The sequence below is a fragment of the Pygoscelis adeliae genome, unplaced genomic scaffold (genome assembly GCF_000699105.1).
Source record: "Pygoscelis adeliae isolate BGI_AS28 unplaced genomic scaffold, ASM69910v1 Scaffold167, whole genome shotgun sequence".
In the NCBI taxonomy this organism is placed as follows: domain Eukaryota; kingdom Metazoa; phylum Chordata; class Aves; order Sphenisciformes; family Spheniscidae; genus Pygoscelis; species Pygoscelis adeliae.
The window spans coordinates 7929784-7948165 of NW_008825428.1; the positions used below are offsets into that span (position 1 = coordinate 7929784).

An 18382-nucleotide genomic window follows, 5' to 3' on the forward strand; every position below is an offset into this window, starting at 1 on the left:
ACCAAGGCTAACCCACCACACTCTCACTAACAACAACAAACTGAAGCAGAGCAGAAACACTGTTGTCACCAAACCTTTCCCAGGAATACTTTGTTTATGGGTTCAAAAGTCCTCTGCTGTCCTCACAGCTGAAGACACTCATCAATTACCAAAATGTAGAGCCAAGAACAGAAAGTAAAATTAAATGGTCTCTGAGGTGGGAGAAACGCAAAACTTACTCTGACATGGAAACAATTTACCTTGGAGAATGCTAGGGATAATAGATTGTTCTTAACACAATAAACAACATTGATAATCCAAGCCTAAACACTGTCTGAAAGAACAAATATCGTCTTTTAAACAAATCAGTGTAAATGCATGGATATTCAGTACAGTCTAGAAATGCTTTTGCAAGAATTTACCTCTCTTTTTTTAGCTTCATTTGTGCTGTACTTTGGAAAGAGGTAGGAAAAAATATTCCCGCAGCAGCAGGCAACATGTACCAAGGGACCCTCTTTTCCTAAACTCAAACCTGATGCGACAGCCAAGACTAAAGTAATTGTTTTTATCATCAAAGTCCACTTCCCCAAGTAACCTCTGATGATGAAGCCGCTCAAAATAGTTTTTATCTGGAAGAAAGAAAAAATAATATATGTTATTGTATTCTCCTTTCTTCAGAAAATAATTACTTTTATCATTTTAGCTGCATAACTTCAAAAATAGCCTTTTCAAATTACTAACTTTATCACACTTTAAAACATGTATCATTCAGATTACTACACTGAGTCCATCTGGTTGCCAGAGGCTTTCCATTTGCAACTTGCTCTTAAACACTGGATAACAACATACAACAACGTTATCAATTACATTTAGTAGAAAATTAATCTGCAGTAGCTTCTAAGACTGCATTCATTGGTTTATGATGTAAATTATCAAGTGAAAGTCAGAAAACTCCCAAAGGAAAAATAAGCCTGCAAAAACTACATTCAAGGTCATCTATTGTAGAAATACCACATCTGCACCAATTTTACCCCTCTCTGTTTTCTCCTTACATTTTACCATCTCTACATAAAAATTTAACAGTAGATTCCTTGACATAAAGATGGAAAAGATCAGCCGTTTTCCACTAGAAAAGATGTGCCACTTGCCTAAGGTATTACTTTGCCTAACAGTGTCATATTATTAGCCTGGAAAATATGCCCATATATAGGAAATAATATAGTTATCATAGGAAAGGACAACATGTCTATGAATAGGATATACACAAAACACTGGGCAGCTGTGTCTAGAAAGTAAACGTTTGCTAATTTGGAAACCAATTTAGGATGAAATCTCTTCTGGAATAATGGCACAGAACTACTCCAAGCTTATTCAGAGGTAGGATTAGTCCTTCAACTGCTACAGTACACATACATAGAAGAAATATTTACAGAATGACTGGAGAAGTGAGACTGACCAAACTTTGACTTTGCGTTTTTCCCTCCCATTCTGTGTATAGTAGCAGACAGCAATTGTAAAAAGAATTATTGTCTTTGAGGATATTACACATTTTAATTTGTGATTGTCTGATGTTTTCTGCTAGTTAAGGCGATTAAAGCCAGTGCAACAAAAGATCAATTGCTGTATCAAAGGACCCATATTCTGTCAATGAACCACTGCTCTCTTATCACCGTAGGGAGGGTGGGGATTGGGGGGAGCTTCAGAAATCACTCTTCAGAAGTCTACTCTCTTAAGCTAAATGTTTCCTTAAAAAATATTCCAGCCAGAAGCACGCAGCAAAATCTACAAACTCAGGAGATTCTCTGAAATTTGGGGTATTTTTCTCAGCAACAATTAGCACAATTATATTATTTCAACTTGAATACTTGTATTAATGTATTTCATCAAAGTCACAGGGTGCTCCCTCTTGCCTTCTCCCTGACCCTGTAAGGCAGCAAGAGTTTTCACATTAATATGAAACATCTATAATGTATATATTAGTTAGACCTCACCTCAGGTATCCCTGAGCCACAGGCATAGGGAGCAAATACCTTCACCAGAGAAACTGCTAAGAAGGCAAAGCTCAAAGCCCAGAAAATGTACATTATGTAGTTCATTATGTATGAACCTGGACCCTAAAAGCAAAAACAAAAACCAAAAAAAAAAATCAGAATATAAATTTGATGTAGGAGCAAATTCACTTCTTAAAATAACCCAGAAGTACTCTTGCTGCAAGTACACTTATGCACACATTTTGAGGGACAGTAATTATTACCAAGCCAAGAAAGACAGAGTTTTGTTTGAAAAGCATAAAGTCATGACACCTGCACATCAGCAAAGGCTGGGTTATACAAGGTAGAAAGTGTTCTAACACTTCATCTTAAAAAGAAAAAATAAACATAGCACAGTTTTTTTTTTTAATAGCTATTAGCTGCTAAAATCTAATGAATACTGAGTAATCTTCTTTATTTAAAAAATTTTGTGGCAGAAAAAATAAAACCAATCTATTCTTAGTTACCTGAGAACACAACTTTCATTTTTATGTATAGCTATGATCAAGAACAGAAATTCTCATGTTAACAGTTCTATACTCTCATAACTTCCTTACACCTGCAAGCCCCTTCCTACACTCCAAGCCCCCTTGCAGTGCATGAAATGCACATTTATTACATTATAACCCATTAATCAATTCAAATGCTGAAAAATGGAGCAGACAGTACAACCCAAATCTGTGTTTAGTACCCTAACCTTAAGACCATTATTTTCTTTCCCTGTTCAGTCAAGCTGCTGAACAAGACCATCAAAGAATGGGTACATACTTACTTCTGCTTGCCCAATTATTAGTTCTGCCCATGTCTTCCACTGCGGACATTTATCTCTTTCTTCAAATGTGGTCTCATTTGAACCCCAACAACACTGTTCATGGTTAAACCACAAAGCACTAAGGCAAATGCCTTCCTTTAAGTCAGTCATCCAGTCAGCAGCAATGTCAATTAATCCTGCCAATGCCCCTGTTGTAGAATCAGTTTTGTATTAATATTCTGGTAAATAGGAATAACACACACAGCTAAAATGAAGAAACATACTGGTATTAATTGATGTAAATTGAAATTACAGAAAACCTAAAGAAACAGACATTTAAAATATTACTGATTTCCAGGAATATATCCCATTTGCAATATGGCAAGATTAGTATTTGCTGAAGAATCTAGCACCTTGTAGTTAAATGCATCTTTTTTTTTCTTTCTTTTTTTTCTTTTTTTTTTTTTCCCCTATGTCACAGCTCTCCAACAGTCCACTGAAACTAAGGAATTAAGAAAAGAGGACTGATGCATTTTTGTGATGAAAAAGACAACAGACCTTCTGACAAAACTACCTTGCCATGCTTCAGAGAACTCATTAACTATTCTACTATGTGTTGTAGAGAACAGCATATTTAGAGAAAATAATTCCTACCTTGCCAACAACAGTTTTAGAACAACATAAATAAAACACCAAATAAACCCTGATGACATTCATGTTATCCATATACAAAATTACTTAATTCTGTAACATGGTGAGCATGTAAAATTCCTACTGCAGGTAACAAACAGTATAGATAATATGCAGTTCACAAACTCAGAGCTTAAGAGGGATTCTCTGTTGTAACTACATGCAGAAAACTTGCTGAAGAGTCCTCAAAAAACAGGCATTACTTAGGAAATTGCTTCAAAGGATTTTAAAAAAAAAATTTTAAAACCCTTTGTTTTACAAAAGCAAAATAATTTTTCCCAGTAGCAGTATTCTGAAAAACTACTTCTAAAGTCAATATTTTTGTGAACATGTACAACTGTTAATTAGCCATAATTTACTATTTTTATGGTATTAATCACTACTAGAAATAGCTGTCTAGAGACAGTCACAATGTACTTGTGTAAGTTGGTAGTAAAAAATTACCTCCGATTTACTAATTTATATTTACTAATCTTGACAGACCCGCAGTTTGAGATCCTGAGCCAACCAAAGTCAAAGGCAGTATTTCAGTAGAACAAAATTTCAACCAAATTAATTAAAATACATAAATGTAAGATCTCCCTATGACTGAAATCAAGGTTGTACCATTTAAGATACGCTAGACACATACAACAGAAAGCAACTGACACTGAAAAACCTAGGAATGTTCATGGCCAGAATTTGCTCGCTTTGTTGCTCAGAAACATAGTAAAGCAATTTTAATATACATAGCAGCTTGGGGGGTGGAAACACAACACTGCACGTTCCTACCCAAATTATCACAAGCAATTTCCAGTAAATATACACTCCCAGTTTGTACATTCAGAGGTATATAAACATGCTACAAACTTTGCGTATATATTAATTTACATGTGATTTGTGAAAGTGATTATGTATGTATCTAAGTAGTAATTATACAGTTACCATGCCTTTTTAACAGGCATTGCCATACTCTGCAATTAATCCAATTTTCCTAGCATTTAATCTAAGATCTCTGTTTGAAATACTTTTTTGGAAAAACCGGGCACAAAGTTTGTGACTTCTCACTCCTGCACATTTTGGTCACTCCAAACTATGCTGATAGAAAGCAGCGCTGCATGACAGTGGGGCCACAAACTATCAGATGATTTTAGCTGTAAAACTCATCCTAAAATACATTAAAAAGAAAAGATAGAGTTGAAATAGAGGCCAACAAACTCTACCTGTTAAAGCTAATATTTTCTGTGTAACAACCTCTAGAAAGGTATGACATAAACATATAGCTAGGCTTTGCTCATGTATAAACACATGCTTTACAAGGAAGTGTGTTTACCAAAACTACACATATACCGGAGCTACTTTTTGGTCCATATGGAATAAGCTAATGGGTTCAGTAAAGTTCCTAGCAAAAAAACAAAAAAACAACCCCCACCCCCAAAAACAAATTCATAGCAGAAAAACCATCTAGCACAAACAATTAATACGCTTTCACAGGAAAAAAGTAAAATTTAATAGAAAGGGAAAACACCAATCTCAATGACGGGACTGAAGAACACCGATAGTTCTTCCACTTCAAGGTGGAAGTTCAATAACTCTGAGAAGCTCTCACTAGATTCAGTGAGGATTTTATTTTCCATTTGATTAGTAAACCCTCCCCTCAAAACGCTACAGCCTGTAAATCAAGATAGTAGACCTTCTCCTTCCCTCACGGAATTATGGTAGTAGTCTGAACCAGCTCTTTTCCAGGTTGGTGGATAACACACAAATGAAATGCACAGTAGCTATACTTGCTGACAAATGTAAGAAAGAAATCCTCTGGTTTTTAATTTACCTGATGCCAAACCAGTTAGTGTTACTACTAGCCATCCTGACCATGCATCATACAAACTTTTTGTCATCTCCCATGCTGATTCTTTCTTCTTGCTGTTAATCTGCAAAGAGAAATCGTTATGTATACTTGTATGTGTTTCTGTAATATGAGTAGGAGAACAAAAGTAAGTATGACATACAAACTGTATGATGCAAGCTGCAGGCAAATATACCCTCTATTTAAACTACAAGCATTGTCCTTGTATTTAGTGCTTTACATAGATGAATCAGCTTGGTTATTCAGACATCAAACAGCTGATGGAGGAAAGTAAATTTGCTTAATTTAAAGAACTAAAACCCAGGAAATGCATTATTAGGATAAATGAATACTTTCTATGATACACATCTAAAACATGTAATTGTAAAATTATTTCTCTCCTAAATCTTTTTTTTGTTGAACCTCAAATAAACTGTTAGTGTACAAGTTAGTTATAAGCTATTCCATACAATTCAAATTCCTAAACTTCTATTTCAAATATAAACATCTTTCATCTTTAGACTATAAACCACACAAAAATAAAACAAAACCAAAAATTGGATAACTACCCTATAATACTTCTAGACAACTATTACTAATGACATTTAAAGTTATTGTACTGAAAAAAATAGTAATTCTTATTTTAGCCTTGTTTACTTTACTTTGTGCATTTAGCTGCAATTTGTGCATAACCTGTTTTATGATTAAACCTTCGTTATGTAATTAGAACCTATTCTTATGACTTTTTCCATACTGTAAAAGGAGGGAGAAAGTATGTGCAACAAACAGCAAAAAAAAACCAAACCAAGAAAGCACAATACTAGACAAGGAAATCTAGGAAAAAATACCACCCCTAAAGCAAATAAACCTATTTTATAGTTTCCTCTACATATGTGAGAGTCTCAAACTTTTCTTTTTTAAATAAAAAAAGCTGTTTCTACAGTAGCATGTCCTTCTAAACCAACATGAACTAGTACTCATTCCTCCGCTTTCTACATCTTTGATGACATGCCCAGACAGTCTCCTATCATTCAGGGCATATTTATAAATTTCACAGTAGCTCTGTGACTATAAACTGTGAACTGTCTTGTCTGACTTTTCTCATCTCAGACATTAAAATGAGCAACAGCTGTGAGACTTCACCCTAGATAACCTATTTCCAGGTGTGATCTGCCTTGCCAGGATTTGGTCAGGCCCAGCATTCTATCCAATGGCATATCCACTAGGCCACTAATCTACCCATCTGCAGTGTAAAGATGCCGTTGTGTTAATTATTTCATAATTTGATGTCCAAGCAGTAAAGTATGATATGGAAAACACCTTCTTAGTTTTCATTAAAAGCATTCAAACAAGGTACATGTTCTCAGATCCATTCTCCAAGGATCTCTTTTCCTTCAAAAAGCACTAGATAGTGCAATTGTGGATGTTTTGTTTTTTAAACTAGTGTAAGACTTATGTTTTTTAACCATGTCAAAATAAATCAGCATATACATCCTACATTGGCTTCCAGAAAGTTAAAAACGGTGTTTCCACAGAAAGCAGAATAACGCTACAGCGTTATACATAAAGGAACCTCTCCCCTGACCCCTCCATACAATTACAATTAACTATTCATTTTGATCAGTTAAAAATATTTTAGGAGAAATCACATGTCCAAATCTGTTCCGTTTTTAAGGTTAATTAATGTAAGCATCCCAAAAGTTTTGCAGTAAGGCTCTAAATAGCATACTTCCTCCTAAAATGCTATTAAACAAGTCTATTACATGAATGACAGTATCTAGCACGTTACTGACTAATACAACTTGAGTCCATTTCATGAAAGAACTCATTGCAGAGCACGCTGATAAAGATGAATGGCCTGAACTTTGAAGATCTTCTGAAGAAATCAATAGAGAAGAGCAGAAAAGCAAATTCTGTGATGGGAGAGTGGAAAGGACATTTACCATACGTATTGAGACTACTTTTTTGTTAAGCATATATACACACTGATATAAGTGGTTTAGATATGACAATTTTCACTTTCCATAATCCAAACAACCGCAGCACTAGATACCAGTAGCACAGATACACCTGTGTCAGTATAAAAGCAATATACATCAGTGCTCACTTTTCTGTACAAGTACCACCATAAGCACTATTGTACTATTACTAATGTATCTACACTGGAAAATAGCCTTAAATATACTAGCATGCAAAAAAGGCAGTACTGTAAAAATGTCATTTGGGTGACGGGGAACTATTTCCACTCTATTAAATTACTGCTTCCTTTCCAAGTTATACTACTGTTGCAGGACAGCAGGTATCAATGAAACGGTGCTTTTTTAACAGCATTCAAGTAGTTCTAGCTGATGTAACTACTTAAAAATTTAAAGTATGCACATATTTGTATGTGTTACTAGATCAGACCTTAATTCCAACATCCAACAAAGAATATTTTCCAAGTATTGTTATTTAATCTCAAATATTGTTATCTCAAATACCCGTCTATGCCTTTCTCTGTCCTTGCACTTTTCTCGAACCCAGTCAATGGTATGGAAGTCATCATATGTTCCTACTCCAGGAATTGGTTCATCCAGAAGATCCAGTAAATGTGTTGAACTGTTGATACTTCCTCCATTTGTCATCGTATAATGAGTTCCTGTGGCAGAGGAAAGACAGGAGTGAATTAATTCTGCAATAAATGAAGTATTTTAATGTTCATAACTACAGCATATAAAATTTCTCAACAAGTAATTAAGACATTTCCCATAACATGCATATTTTACTTCACTTAGGCCTCTCGATGTTGCACGCCACTTTTTTTTCTGTCACTCATCTGTAGGTTAAATTTACATGTTAGTGACTTTGTATTTCCATTGGTTAAATATGAATGTAGTCAAATTGTTGTTCCGTTTTGTGTGTGGACTCCAGAGACACTTCAATAGAACAAAGTGGAAAAAAAGAGCAGCTTCAATACACATTTAACTTGAAGTTTATTTCAGTTCATGAACTACCAGAGGAAAGTCTGACTGTAAGAAAATAAAACCAGATGATTAACGTTCACAGAACTTCCGTAAGTTGCTGGTTATTTTAAAATATACATACCATTGATTATCAATCCCTCCTATATGCCTAAACCAAACCTCAAATACATTGTCAACAGATTATCAGTGCAGCTAAAAAGTAACAGAAATCCAAGCAAATACTTTTTTTTTTTTAATTTTTATTTCTTTATTTCGGGTAACTCACAGAACAGCCCTCAGTCATGAAGAGTTGGAAATACTGTATAAAGAAAATGTCTTCTACTAATTTGCAGTCGCTAGCTAGTTCCTTCACAAGCAGCTTGCATAGCAACATCCCCAACAGTATTTTTTTCAGTGATCAGAATAAGCAGAGCAAGAGGAGTACTGAGAATTTTTCCCTCTTCATAAGTGATCAAGAAAGTTTAATGTTTTTAAGCTTTCAAATGTCATCAATTCTGTAATGTCTTGGCTTTTTTGAGTTCCTGCAGTATATTTACAGGCCTCAAGTATAATTTTCTGCTGGATGGCTGCCCAAATATAGCATGGCCACCACTTGCCCACCCAACACAAACTGCTTCTGCAACAGTAATTGCCATAAAGGGAATATTTATAATGAGGTTAGTATAGACAATGATTTAAAGAGTGATTACTCTCACTTGTTTGACTAAGAACAAACTAATTTGGCCCAACAGCATATGGTGTACCACAATAATCTCTGTTCTTAAAGATGTAGGCCCAAGTTGGCCAAGACTTCTATCAGTTCAGACAGGCACTAGAACTCATTTCACTAGACTGACACTGGGATGGTTAGGCAGGTGGGGTTTTTTGACTTGGGTTTTCTTGTTTGGTTGGTTGGATTTTTTGGATTTTTTTTTTTTTTTTTCAGACTCAGCTTCTCGATATTGTCAGCAGAAGTTTCCAACTTATCAAAAAAAAAAAAAAAAAAAAAAGTCTTCAAAGGGCCTACCTGTAAACTTCCAAATGCTACAAATGCCAAGTTCACCAGCCCCAGCTCTCACCAACAACTGACAATTAGATTTATACATAGGTAAAAATGCCCTTTTTCCCTTTAAATTTATGAAGTCTGAGATCTAGTGAAGCAGTGTGACACCTGGCATTATATGCAGACCCAAAGATGTGCCTCAGCCATCTATTGTTTGAGAGGTCTCATTTATGCCTGCTATGTAACGCAGTGTTTATTGGGACATTTTCTTTGTGGTGAAAGACAACACACAAGAAAATAATACAGAAATCCTATTAAGACAATATGCAATCTAAAATTTTCAAGATACACAAACTACTATTCATTACATATATACATTACATTCAGAAAAGCTTAAAATTCTACGAAATTCTCTAAAAAGATTACTTTTTTTTTTAATCTTAAAGTAAAAGAAGAGACTGCAAATGCAGGAGACACTCCCCAATGATGCCAATACCATTCTCTCATGCTAGCCTGGCTGCCATCTTTCTTAATACTGGTTTTTTCCCCAGTCTATGCCATATTAAATTCTCCCTCACCTATTCACCATAGCTAAGCCCTGTAAATCTCTTCCCAAAGCTGCTGCTAGTCCCTCTTAAGGCAGATCTAAAGAAGCATTACCTATGCTTCCATTAATAAAAGGCTAACAACAACAAATTAAATTAGATTTGCTAATAGAGGTGATTGTGAAAACCTTGCTTTAGGATAAGGGATTCAATTCTCTTCCATTTCCAATTCTCATAACTAGAAAGGAAGTCTAAGATACACATCTGGCTAGCTGAAAGGGCAGGCGGATCTTATGGAAGAGGTAGTAACAAAATTCACACTGTAATGATTAGTTTAGCTCTCAGAATTAAAAGAATAACAGAATACATTATGAAAATGTTATTTCTACATGAAATTAACCTCCTTCGCAAAGCAAGGGGACATAAATTAAGTTCAGCCATAGTTTAATTATTAATTGCCTACAAAGTTACAATGTGATCAAGCAGTTTCCTGAACCTGAGTGATCACGGTAGGACAAAAGCTTGCCTTTGCCCAGGGGGAGTTGGTTTTACGTCCTGCTATATATGAAGCAATATCAAGCTATAAGGAGCACGCAATTCTATGCCACACAAGGCAAAGGAGAGTTGAGAGTTATAAATGTATCACAAACAGTAACAGATGATTTTATGCATATTACGAGGTGCTGAATTGGAATTCTCTCCAGGGAAACCATCAGGGATGGCACCATACCCACTGCACCAGACCCCAAGCAGAATTTGGAGTAGACTACAAAGAATGGTCACTGCCTGGATACAATAAAAATCCCGCCGAAACTGTGTCAGGTTCCTACTTTGCCAGTATTTGCTGGCACACCAAATACTGGAATATAAATGATTATTGTATGATGGGGAAGAAATGCAGAACAAGATGTGAAGCTGAAGAGGTGGTTTTGTTGAATATAGAGCTGCCATGAACATCTGATGCAGCTGAATAGCTATAATCTTGTACCAAGTGAGAAACAGGCAGCAGTGATACCCTGCATTAGCGTGTGGTAGAAAGGCTGCCCTCCAGAGGACCACAAAGAGGAGAACTGTATGAAATCTGATGCTCTGTATCTAAGATACGTAAGTCTGACAGCAGTGGGAGAGGACATTCTCCAGCTAGTATTATGATCTACGTAGCATAAAACTATTCTAAAGGGGAATTTAGGGAAATACACCTTTACCAATACTCACTTTTCAAACTTCCAGTTCCCTTTCCTCACTTCCTTCTCTAGCATTTCACACAGTAAGATGCTCCTTCCAGCTATGACGATAATGATTCTCATCAGCATACACACATGCGAATTCTCATCATTTATTGCCAGTTTCATCAAAGTGTTATTATTTTCAACTGAATAGATTTTGTTAAAATCGTTACCATAATACAGATTTTCCATCACAGCATTCTAACCTCCAAGCAGGAAATCATCATTACCCTGATAAATTGTAACATTTAGTGAATGTAGCCTTCTGGACATTCCCAGTGTTCAGAAAGCACTTCCCTTTCCTTCCTCCCTTTTTTCCCCAGTCCTCAAGTTTCAAGACTCGTTCTCAGGCTACAACTCAATGCAAGTGCTTTTCATCAAAACACGAGCTGCCTTAGTCTTAAAAACCACAACAAGCGCTTAGCACACAAGGCATATAGGCACAGCCTCTAGCTGTGATAAGAGAACACCTCCATTTTCCATATGTACACACCTGAAGCATTCTGCAGCTGTAAAGAAAGTAAAGCCTTCTTTTTGTTACCTACGAGTTTGCTTAAGGCTTTATTAGGCTGGGAAGCAGATGGTAAAAGTGGCAGGCAGAACTTTTATTATTACTGTTATTCCAAACTAACCCATGTTACTACAGGGAGGCAAATAGTAATATACTGATCCTCTCAAAGGCTCAATACAACTCACAGGAATCCTTACAAAGCAAATTCAACACAATCCTTCCATATTTTGCAAAACTAAGGTAGCTGGCATCCCTTTATTAACACACTCTTCTCCAATAGGATCTTTAACAATCCTGTATTCTCAACACATAACTAGCGAGCTGCTGCAATCACAGACTGCAAGCCTGCAGACAGTAAGCTTCTAGACAATGAAAGCAACATGCTGCTTCAGAGAAAGGAGATTGTCTCTTTTAGGTGATTAAGTCACTATAGGTCTTGCCTGAACTACCTTCTAGGAAGGCACCTGACTTTTGTTATCCTTCCATGGATACAATTCCAAGCCTTCAGCACAATCCTTTCTCAGCAATCAGCTCTGGTAGTGCTAAAGAACTGCTTCAAGTGAAGTTGTTGTGAAAAAAAAACCAACAAAAAACTGATAAAGAATATTGCATCATGTTGAAAGAAAAAAGCCGTAATAAGCATTAAGGTTAACAGTAAAACACTGTACTTTGGGACACCTGACCAGAATGAGGTACAGCAAAAACAAACAAAAACGCTACATGGACAGAACTGGAATAAGAGAAATAGATTCCAACACCATAAAAAAGCTCTCATCTCTGAAGAAGTGGGGGTTTTGTTTGGTTTTTTTTTTTTTAAATGAGAATGAAATAAATACAATCCAAAATCGCTTGAGAGGACACTATGCCTGACAGAAAAAGCAGTCCTTATCATATTGCTCTCCTTCATTTCCTTCTGAACATGAAGTTATACTGAATGGCTCTTAGATCCCAACACTGACCCAACCTCCTGCTTCGCTTACCTAGTCCCTCCTGACGTAAAGCAGGAACAAAGAAATTACAGAACTAGTATTTTGCTATACTCACACAAGTTGCTCTATACATTACAGATTCCTCCTTGCCTTATGTCCCCCTGAGACAAGGAATCTCTCTTCTTTCTTATTCTATATATATGCCTCATACAAGCAGTCTTCAATCTTGATTGATGTTGGAACTATGATAAACATGACAAAAAGCTGATTCATGTAGATTACACACAGCATTTTTCAGGTGCCATGCACAGCATTTTCAAAGGCTGCCTCACCTCCTCTAGAAGTGATCCCATACTCCCTTGTCCTTTTGCAACGCAGTAGATTTCTTTCAGATTTGAAAGCAACCCTGGGCAACACGCAGCTGATGAAAGTCATGTTTTTTTAAAGAAAAATACCTGGTAAGTTTTTACCTAATTCATTTAAAAAGAAAAAGATCACATCAGCAAGGACTAATACCTTTAAAACACGAGCAGACCATTACTGACTATTCACGATAGAACAGTTCAAAAATTTTCAAGAGAAAACATTTTAAAACACTAACAAATCAAGACGTGAGTTGCTGAAATTCATATGCTGTTGCATTTTTCACTTCACAGATCTCTCGGAGCAAGTTCCCAGTGAAGGAACCCAGTAGATCATAAAGATCTTCAGGGTCTTGCTATCCTGTCCCCGGTATGAAGAAATGAACAGCCAGTGGACCTGGGTTCTCACTTCTTGGTGTTCTCTCTTCCGGGAGGCAGTGGGTTCCAGTTTCCACACTCTATGATTTAAAAATCCCACTGAAAGTACACTTAAAACACCTTGAGTTAAAGAAATGAGGGAGCTAGTGCTTCACAGTCATCCAAATATAGTTTCACACAAGAAAGGGGTTTTACAACATACTTGATGCTCCTGATTCCTGCATAACTGTTCAACAGTCCTTCCGGACTCTTTCCTTGTGTGCAGTGTTCCTCCTTTTCTCATAAAAATAATGAGAAGAGAAGCATCAAGATTTAAGACAAATGCTGCATCCGGGGTAATCAAACGGTGCACGATAGATTTTTATGTGGTTCTCCACCACGTGATTATCTGAACAATCGCCAAGTATCACCTAGAGAACAAATCCACACAGCTACAGCCTCCACAGAAAATAAGGTACGGAACTGAGACATGAACAGGCTGAAGAGGGTGGCTAACAGAGTTAACGAGACCATGATTTTATGATAAAGTTTAAGACCCCTTCTATATGCTATACAGCATAGGATACACATCTTCTGAATGCACATCACGAAATGCACCACTGCCTCAAACTGAACATGTATCAGCTTACTCCGTTTTAGGAAATGAGATCTATCTCTCAGGACATAATTACACAATAAGGCTGAGCTGATCTAACAGACTGCTGCCACCCAAATAGGGGATCTTGCTCCCCCTATTTCTCCCTCCCATTCTTGGTCACACACTCCCACTCTCACCCTCGGATCAGCTCTGTCACCCTTGGATCCAACTGCACAGTAAACCAAGCAAACATGCTAATCCAAATAAGCAGACAAAACTAACAAAAAAGAAATTCCGCCATTATACAGAACCGGGAATCAAGCTTCCGTGCTGTCAGACAAGAAACGGAGCCAGTGCAAGAGCAAGAACTGAGAGAAGAGATGGGAAACGACATGCAAGTTCACCCCCTTCCACAGCAACAAACTGCCAGACTAGTTATACTGAAATACATAAATGCACCCTTGGGGTCTTGTTAGATTTTAATTACATCTTTCTGCTGGAAACAATTCAAAACTTCTATATAAATATTAATATCCAGACACTATACAGTAATATCCATTTTCACAGAGCTCAAAACTCCCGAAGGTGGCTACATCTAAAAACATTTCAGAGTTGTGAACACAACAAGAGATAAGCAATGTCAATATTGGAGTTGATGCTAGACCAATACTAAGACCCAATTTTTCAAAGGTATTTCTCTACAAGCTACGTAATTGCTAACTCTTACAGCAAGAATACACTAGTTTGCTGCTGCTGACACATCCCTTTTTCTAGACAGTGCACAACTACACGGTATTCCCCCTCAGCAGCTGTCCTTCTGGCTGACAGCAGTGCAACGTGTTTTATTTGTGCTACTCTGAGCAGTGTGAAAGGAGGGGAAAAAAGAAAAAAGGCACCTCTGTGAGTGAAAACGAAGCTAATCAGTTTACACCAAAGGGTGGAATAAGCTCTCCCTGACATGACCATCCAAACCTGCTGAGTGCTAAAATCCGCAGGGGCTGTAGCTTTCCGGAGGCCAGATACTAATCCAAGGCTTTGCTTCACTCCTGTGTCCTTGGGTATTAGGTGGCAAGGGGAATGGGCGGGGAAGCACCCTGAATGCAACACACACCATAAGGATCATTTGCACTTGTAACAAAGAAGATTTGTATACACAAGATATATGTTAGTGCCTGAGCTTCTTTCTGTCTCCATGTTCAGACCTCAACATATGAGGCTTGCAATAAAAAAATAAAAAAAAAAGACAAGAAACAATCGTCAGTTTATTTAAATTTGTCTGTAACCACTCAAGAAGAGTCATTAAGCACTATTGTCTTTTCCTGGCTAGAAATTATTTTTAAATTTCAGAATCAGAAGCACAGCACGCCGTGCCAGAGCACTATCACTCCCTACTGTTGATGATCAATGATTTTAAAGTCTTTCTAATCAAGTAATACGTTCCCCTTTGTGTGTAACTATGAATTTTCAGCCCATCTCTTCAGTTGGCTCTTCTAAACTGCATCAAAGGCTTAAAAGCACAAATTGGTCTCTGCATTACAATCAAAATGCATACAAAAATGACAAAACTATATATACACTAAATGAAAAAAATCAGCTGGAAAAAATCTGATAGGTGGGAAACAGGAAGTCTCAGAACAAGATCTGAAGAACAGGGAAAAGAAAAAATGCTTTACCAAAGTACTGAGTGATAATCCCCTCCTCTCCATTTCTTCTGCCAAAAAAAAAAAAAAAAAGAAAAGATAAATCTGGGTTTAAAAATAACGTTTAAAAAAGTAGGAGTTAAATGAAAGCTGAATAGTAGCATCTCAGAGTTAAATCAAGACTTTAGAAGACTTGCATGCACTGCAAATGCACAGGAATCTGAGAAGAAGGCAGAGAGGAGGTCAAGTATTGCTCAATGTGTACAGCACAATTATAAAAAAAGAACATAAATAGCTTTGGCTTTTTACTTTAGGTGGAAGAAACACTTCTGTTTCTATGAATCAGCAGAAAAAATGGCTTTATTATTACAGATTTCTTTTCTTGTAGTCTTAAAGGCAGAATGGACTATATTTATTTAGTTATGTCTATAATAATCTATTCAGATATGCGAGTGAGGAGTTATGGGGATGCCCACACTACTAAATTTACAACGTAAATAGAAGATGAAGAGTGCAGGAAGGAGATGAGAAAAATAAAAGGTATAAAGATATATGAAGTTAGATAAAGCAAACATAACAAAAGGGAAGTAATCTATCATCTAACAATGGCCAAGGCAATAAGAGTCAGAACAACAGAAATTTAGACAATTAGATTTCCAAGCACTGCTGCTGCATGTACGTAAGAGCTACTTACTTATACATTGTTTTGGAGGGCAAAGACAGGATGCAACAAAAATAATAATTCTGCTAATATGATTATCCACGTTCAGGCCCGAGGAGGGCATAATCTTGGTTTGTTCATTAGCTTTCTAATATCTCAGATAATAGTACATCTCAAAATGATTTCCAAAATTGAGAAATACATGCCCAATAGAGAACCTTATCAGTCATACAGCACATGCAGACAGATAACCTGTAACTACCTACAAAGAACTCTAGTTATATCTCATGGTACTTTCTGTTAATCACCAAAGTCAAATATGCTAAACTCATAACTGAAAATCCTTTTCCCCTTTTTGTACTAGGAACCTTAGAACAAAGTGCAGCAGAAATTCAGTGCCGTAACCATGTTGAGTTTCTCCAGGCAATGGTTTTTCTCAAAGTGCTCAACGATAGACAACTATAATAACCTTGATCACCTTTTCTGTCATGAGACTGTAATTAGTCTAAAAATTAATTTTATTACTCTCCCTCTGTCACCAATAAAATTTCAGGGTCAAACTCTAGCTCTGAGCATGTGTACACAACTTTCACACCCATTTACTTCAAAGGTCACACTGAGAATTTCAGTCTGTAATGGCTTTTGATTCATCTACTAATTATTAAACGTAAGAGGCCCATATGCAGAAATGCAGCCTGAAATACAAACGTATAACTTTTACCACTTAGAGGATCTGAACTGGCTCAGTATGCATCTGACTCAAACTTAAGTATCCTCTGCGGGGGGGAGAGACTTCCCCAACGTTACTGTTAATAGTATAGTCGAAGCAACAGGAGTTGCACCTACATGCAATGGTGATTGGTGCACAATAAATGAAATGATGAGTTATTTTGTCTCTCAAAAAAAATTACGTTTACTAAAACTAAGTCATCAGTAAATTTGGTGTGCTCTTTATATATGTAATTTTCACATCTCCTGACTACTGACTCAATCGCAGGTTATTAGTGGTACAGCATTTCATTAACATTGCTTGAGGACTTCCAAAATCTAAAATCTACAATGTGCTTCTGTGTATGTAACAAAAAAAAAGGGAGTTAACAACCCTCGTGCTTGCGGAAGCTCAAGTTTTGCTACTGGTAGCCTGGCCATTATACATGTACTGCTCTTGCTCAGATTTCAGATTTTTAAAGAATGGTAAAATGAATGCTTATTTAGGAAAAAAAAGCAGGGAGGGGAATCAATGAGTGTGAACATGTCTGTGAATGGCCGGAAGACAAGCAAGATACTGACTATTTGGAATTTTCAAAAGGGTCCAGCTAGCAAAAATGATGTAAAAATAAATCCAAGGGCAAAGAATTGAGCAATACAAATTAATTTATTTGTGCAACATATATTCCAGTATATGGTTTATTCTATAAAAAAATTCTTATGAAAAAGCATACATGTCAGTTACTTACGATATATGCAATCCTAAATTAGGACTTTAAAACCCTTTCTGAGGAGAGATGTAGTACTTTTAACTCTTTTAGTTACCAGAGAACAGAGTAGAAGTGAACTGTGTCCCTGCAGTTTTATTTCAGTATATCAGAGAGGATAAGGAGGTCTGGAACGATGCACTTAGTACCACATAAAGAGAAGTCTCAGGGCAGAGCAAGTGAAAGGAACTCCTGATAAGAAGTATTCAATAATATCTGTATTTTTTTCGAAGAGATAATGATGAGTAATCAACATTAAAAGACAAACACAATTAATAAATACATACTTTAAAAATCTTTCCATTTGATGTTTCACATCGTATTTGCACTGAAAAAAAATAAAACATCTTCTTAATGCAAACCAATGGGTCAGGCTTCTAATAATAATGTATTATAATACTTTGTATTTCATCTCACTGAATGTTAGTAAAGGCCGTTAATTAAACCTCAAAGACCCCTAATGATTTAAACAGTCATTTCATCATTGCTGAGGTACAGCCACTTTGGGTGAGCCACCACAGTCAATTAGTGCAACAAATGCTTTGATGTTACAAACCAGTTTTGCATGACGTGAACATTACTCTGCAGGACAGAAGAGCTGTCAGTATGTGAATAAGGGAAAGACATCCACAAGCTTTAACAATTAAGCTTGTTTTCTCAAAATACCTTTATCCATTTTCTCTTAGCTTGTTATTACAATGCTCTGAAATCTACATGAGAAGAAAAAAAATCTTGGTATTATCCTTTTCTAGCCCCACAGATTATAAAGAAACGTCAAGAATTTACTTTAAATTTCTGGTTTTGTCCGTCAGCATTTTAAGCTTTATTTTGATAGATAGATAACAACAACAGATTACT

The 18382-nt window shown here is 36.4% G+C and overlaps 1 protein-coding gene across 4 annotated transcripts in view; it reads right to left on the reverse strand.

The window, feature by feature from the left end:
* Nucleotides 1-18382, reverse strand: part of CLCN3 (chloride channel, voltage-sensitive 3) — a 58951-nt gene that overhangs the window by 22439 nt on the left and 18130 nt on the right. For all 4 annotated transcript variants that reach the window (XM_009330701.1, XM_009330703.1, XM_009330704.1 and 1 more), the window contains exons 2-6: nucleotides 7756-7913; nucleotides 5261-5360; nucleotides 2782-2969; nucleotides 1971-2093; nucleotides 402-608 (exon numbers count right to left, since the gene is read on the reverse strand). In XM_009330701.1, the coding sequence (XP_009328976.1) occupies nucleotides 402-608; nucleotides 1971-2093; nucleotides 2782-2969; nucleotides 5261-5360; nucleotides 7756-7913 (776 nt within the window). The remainder of the gene's footprint in view (nucleotides 1-401; nucleotides 609-1970; nucleotides 2094-2781; nucleotides 2970-5260; nucleotides 5361-7755; nucleotides 7914-18382) is intronic.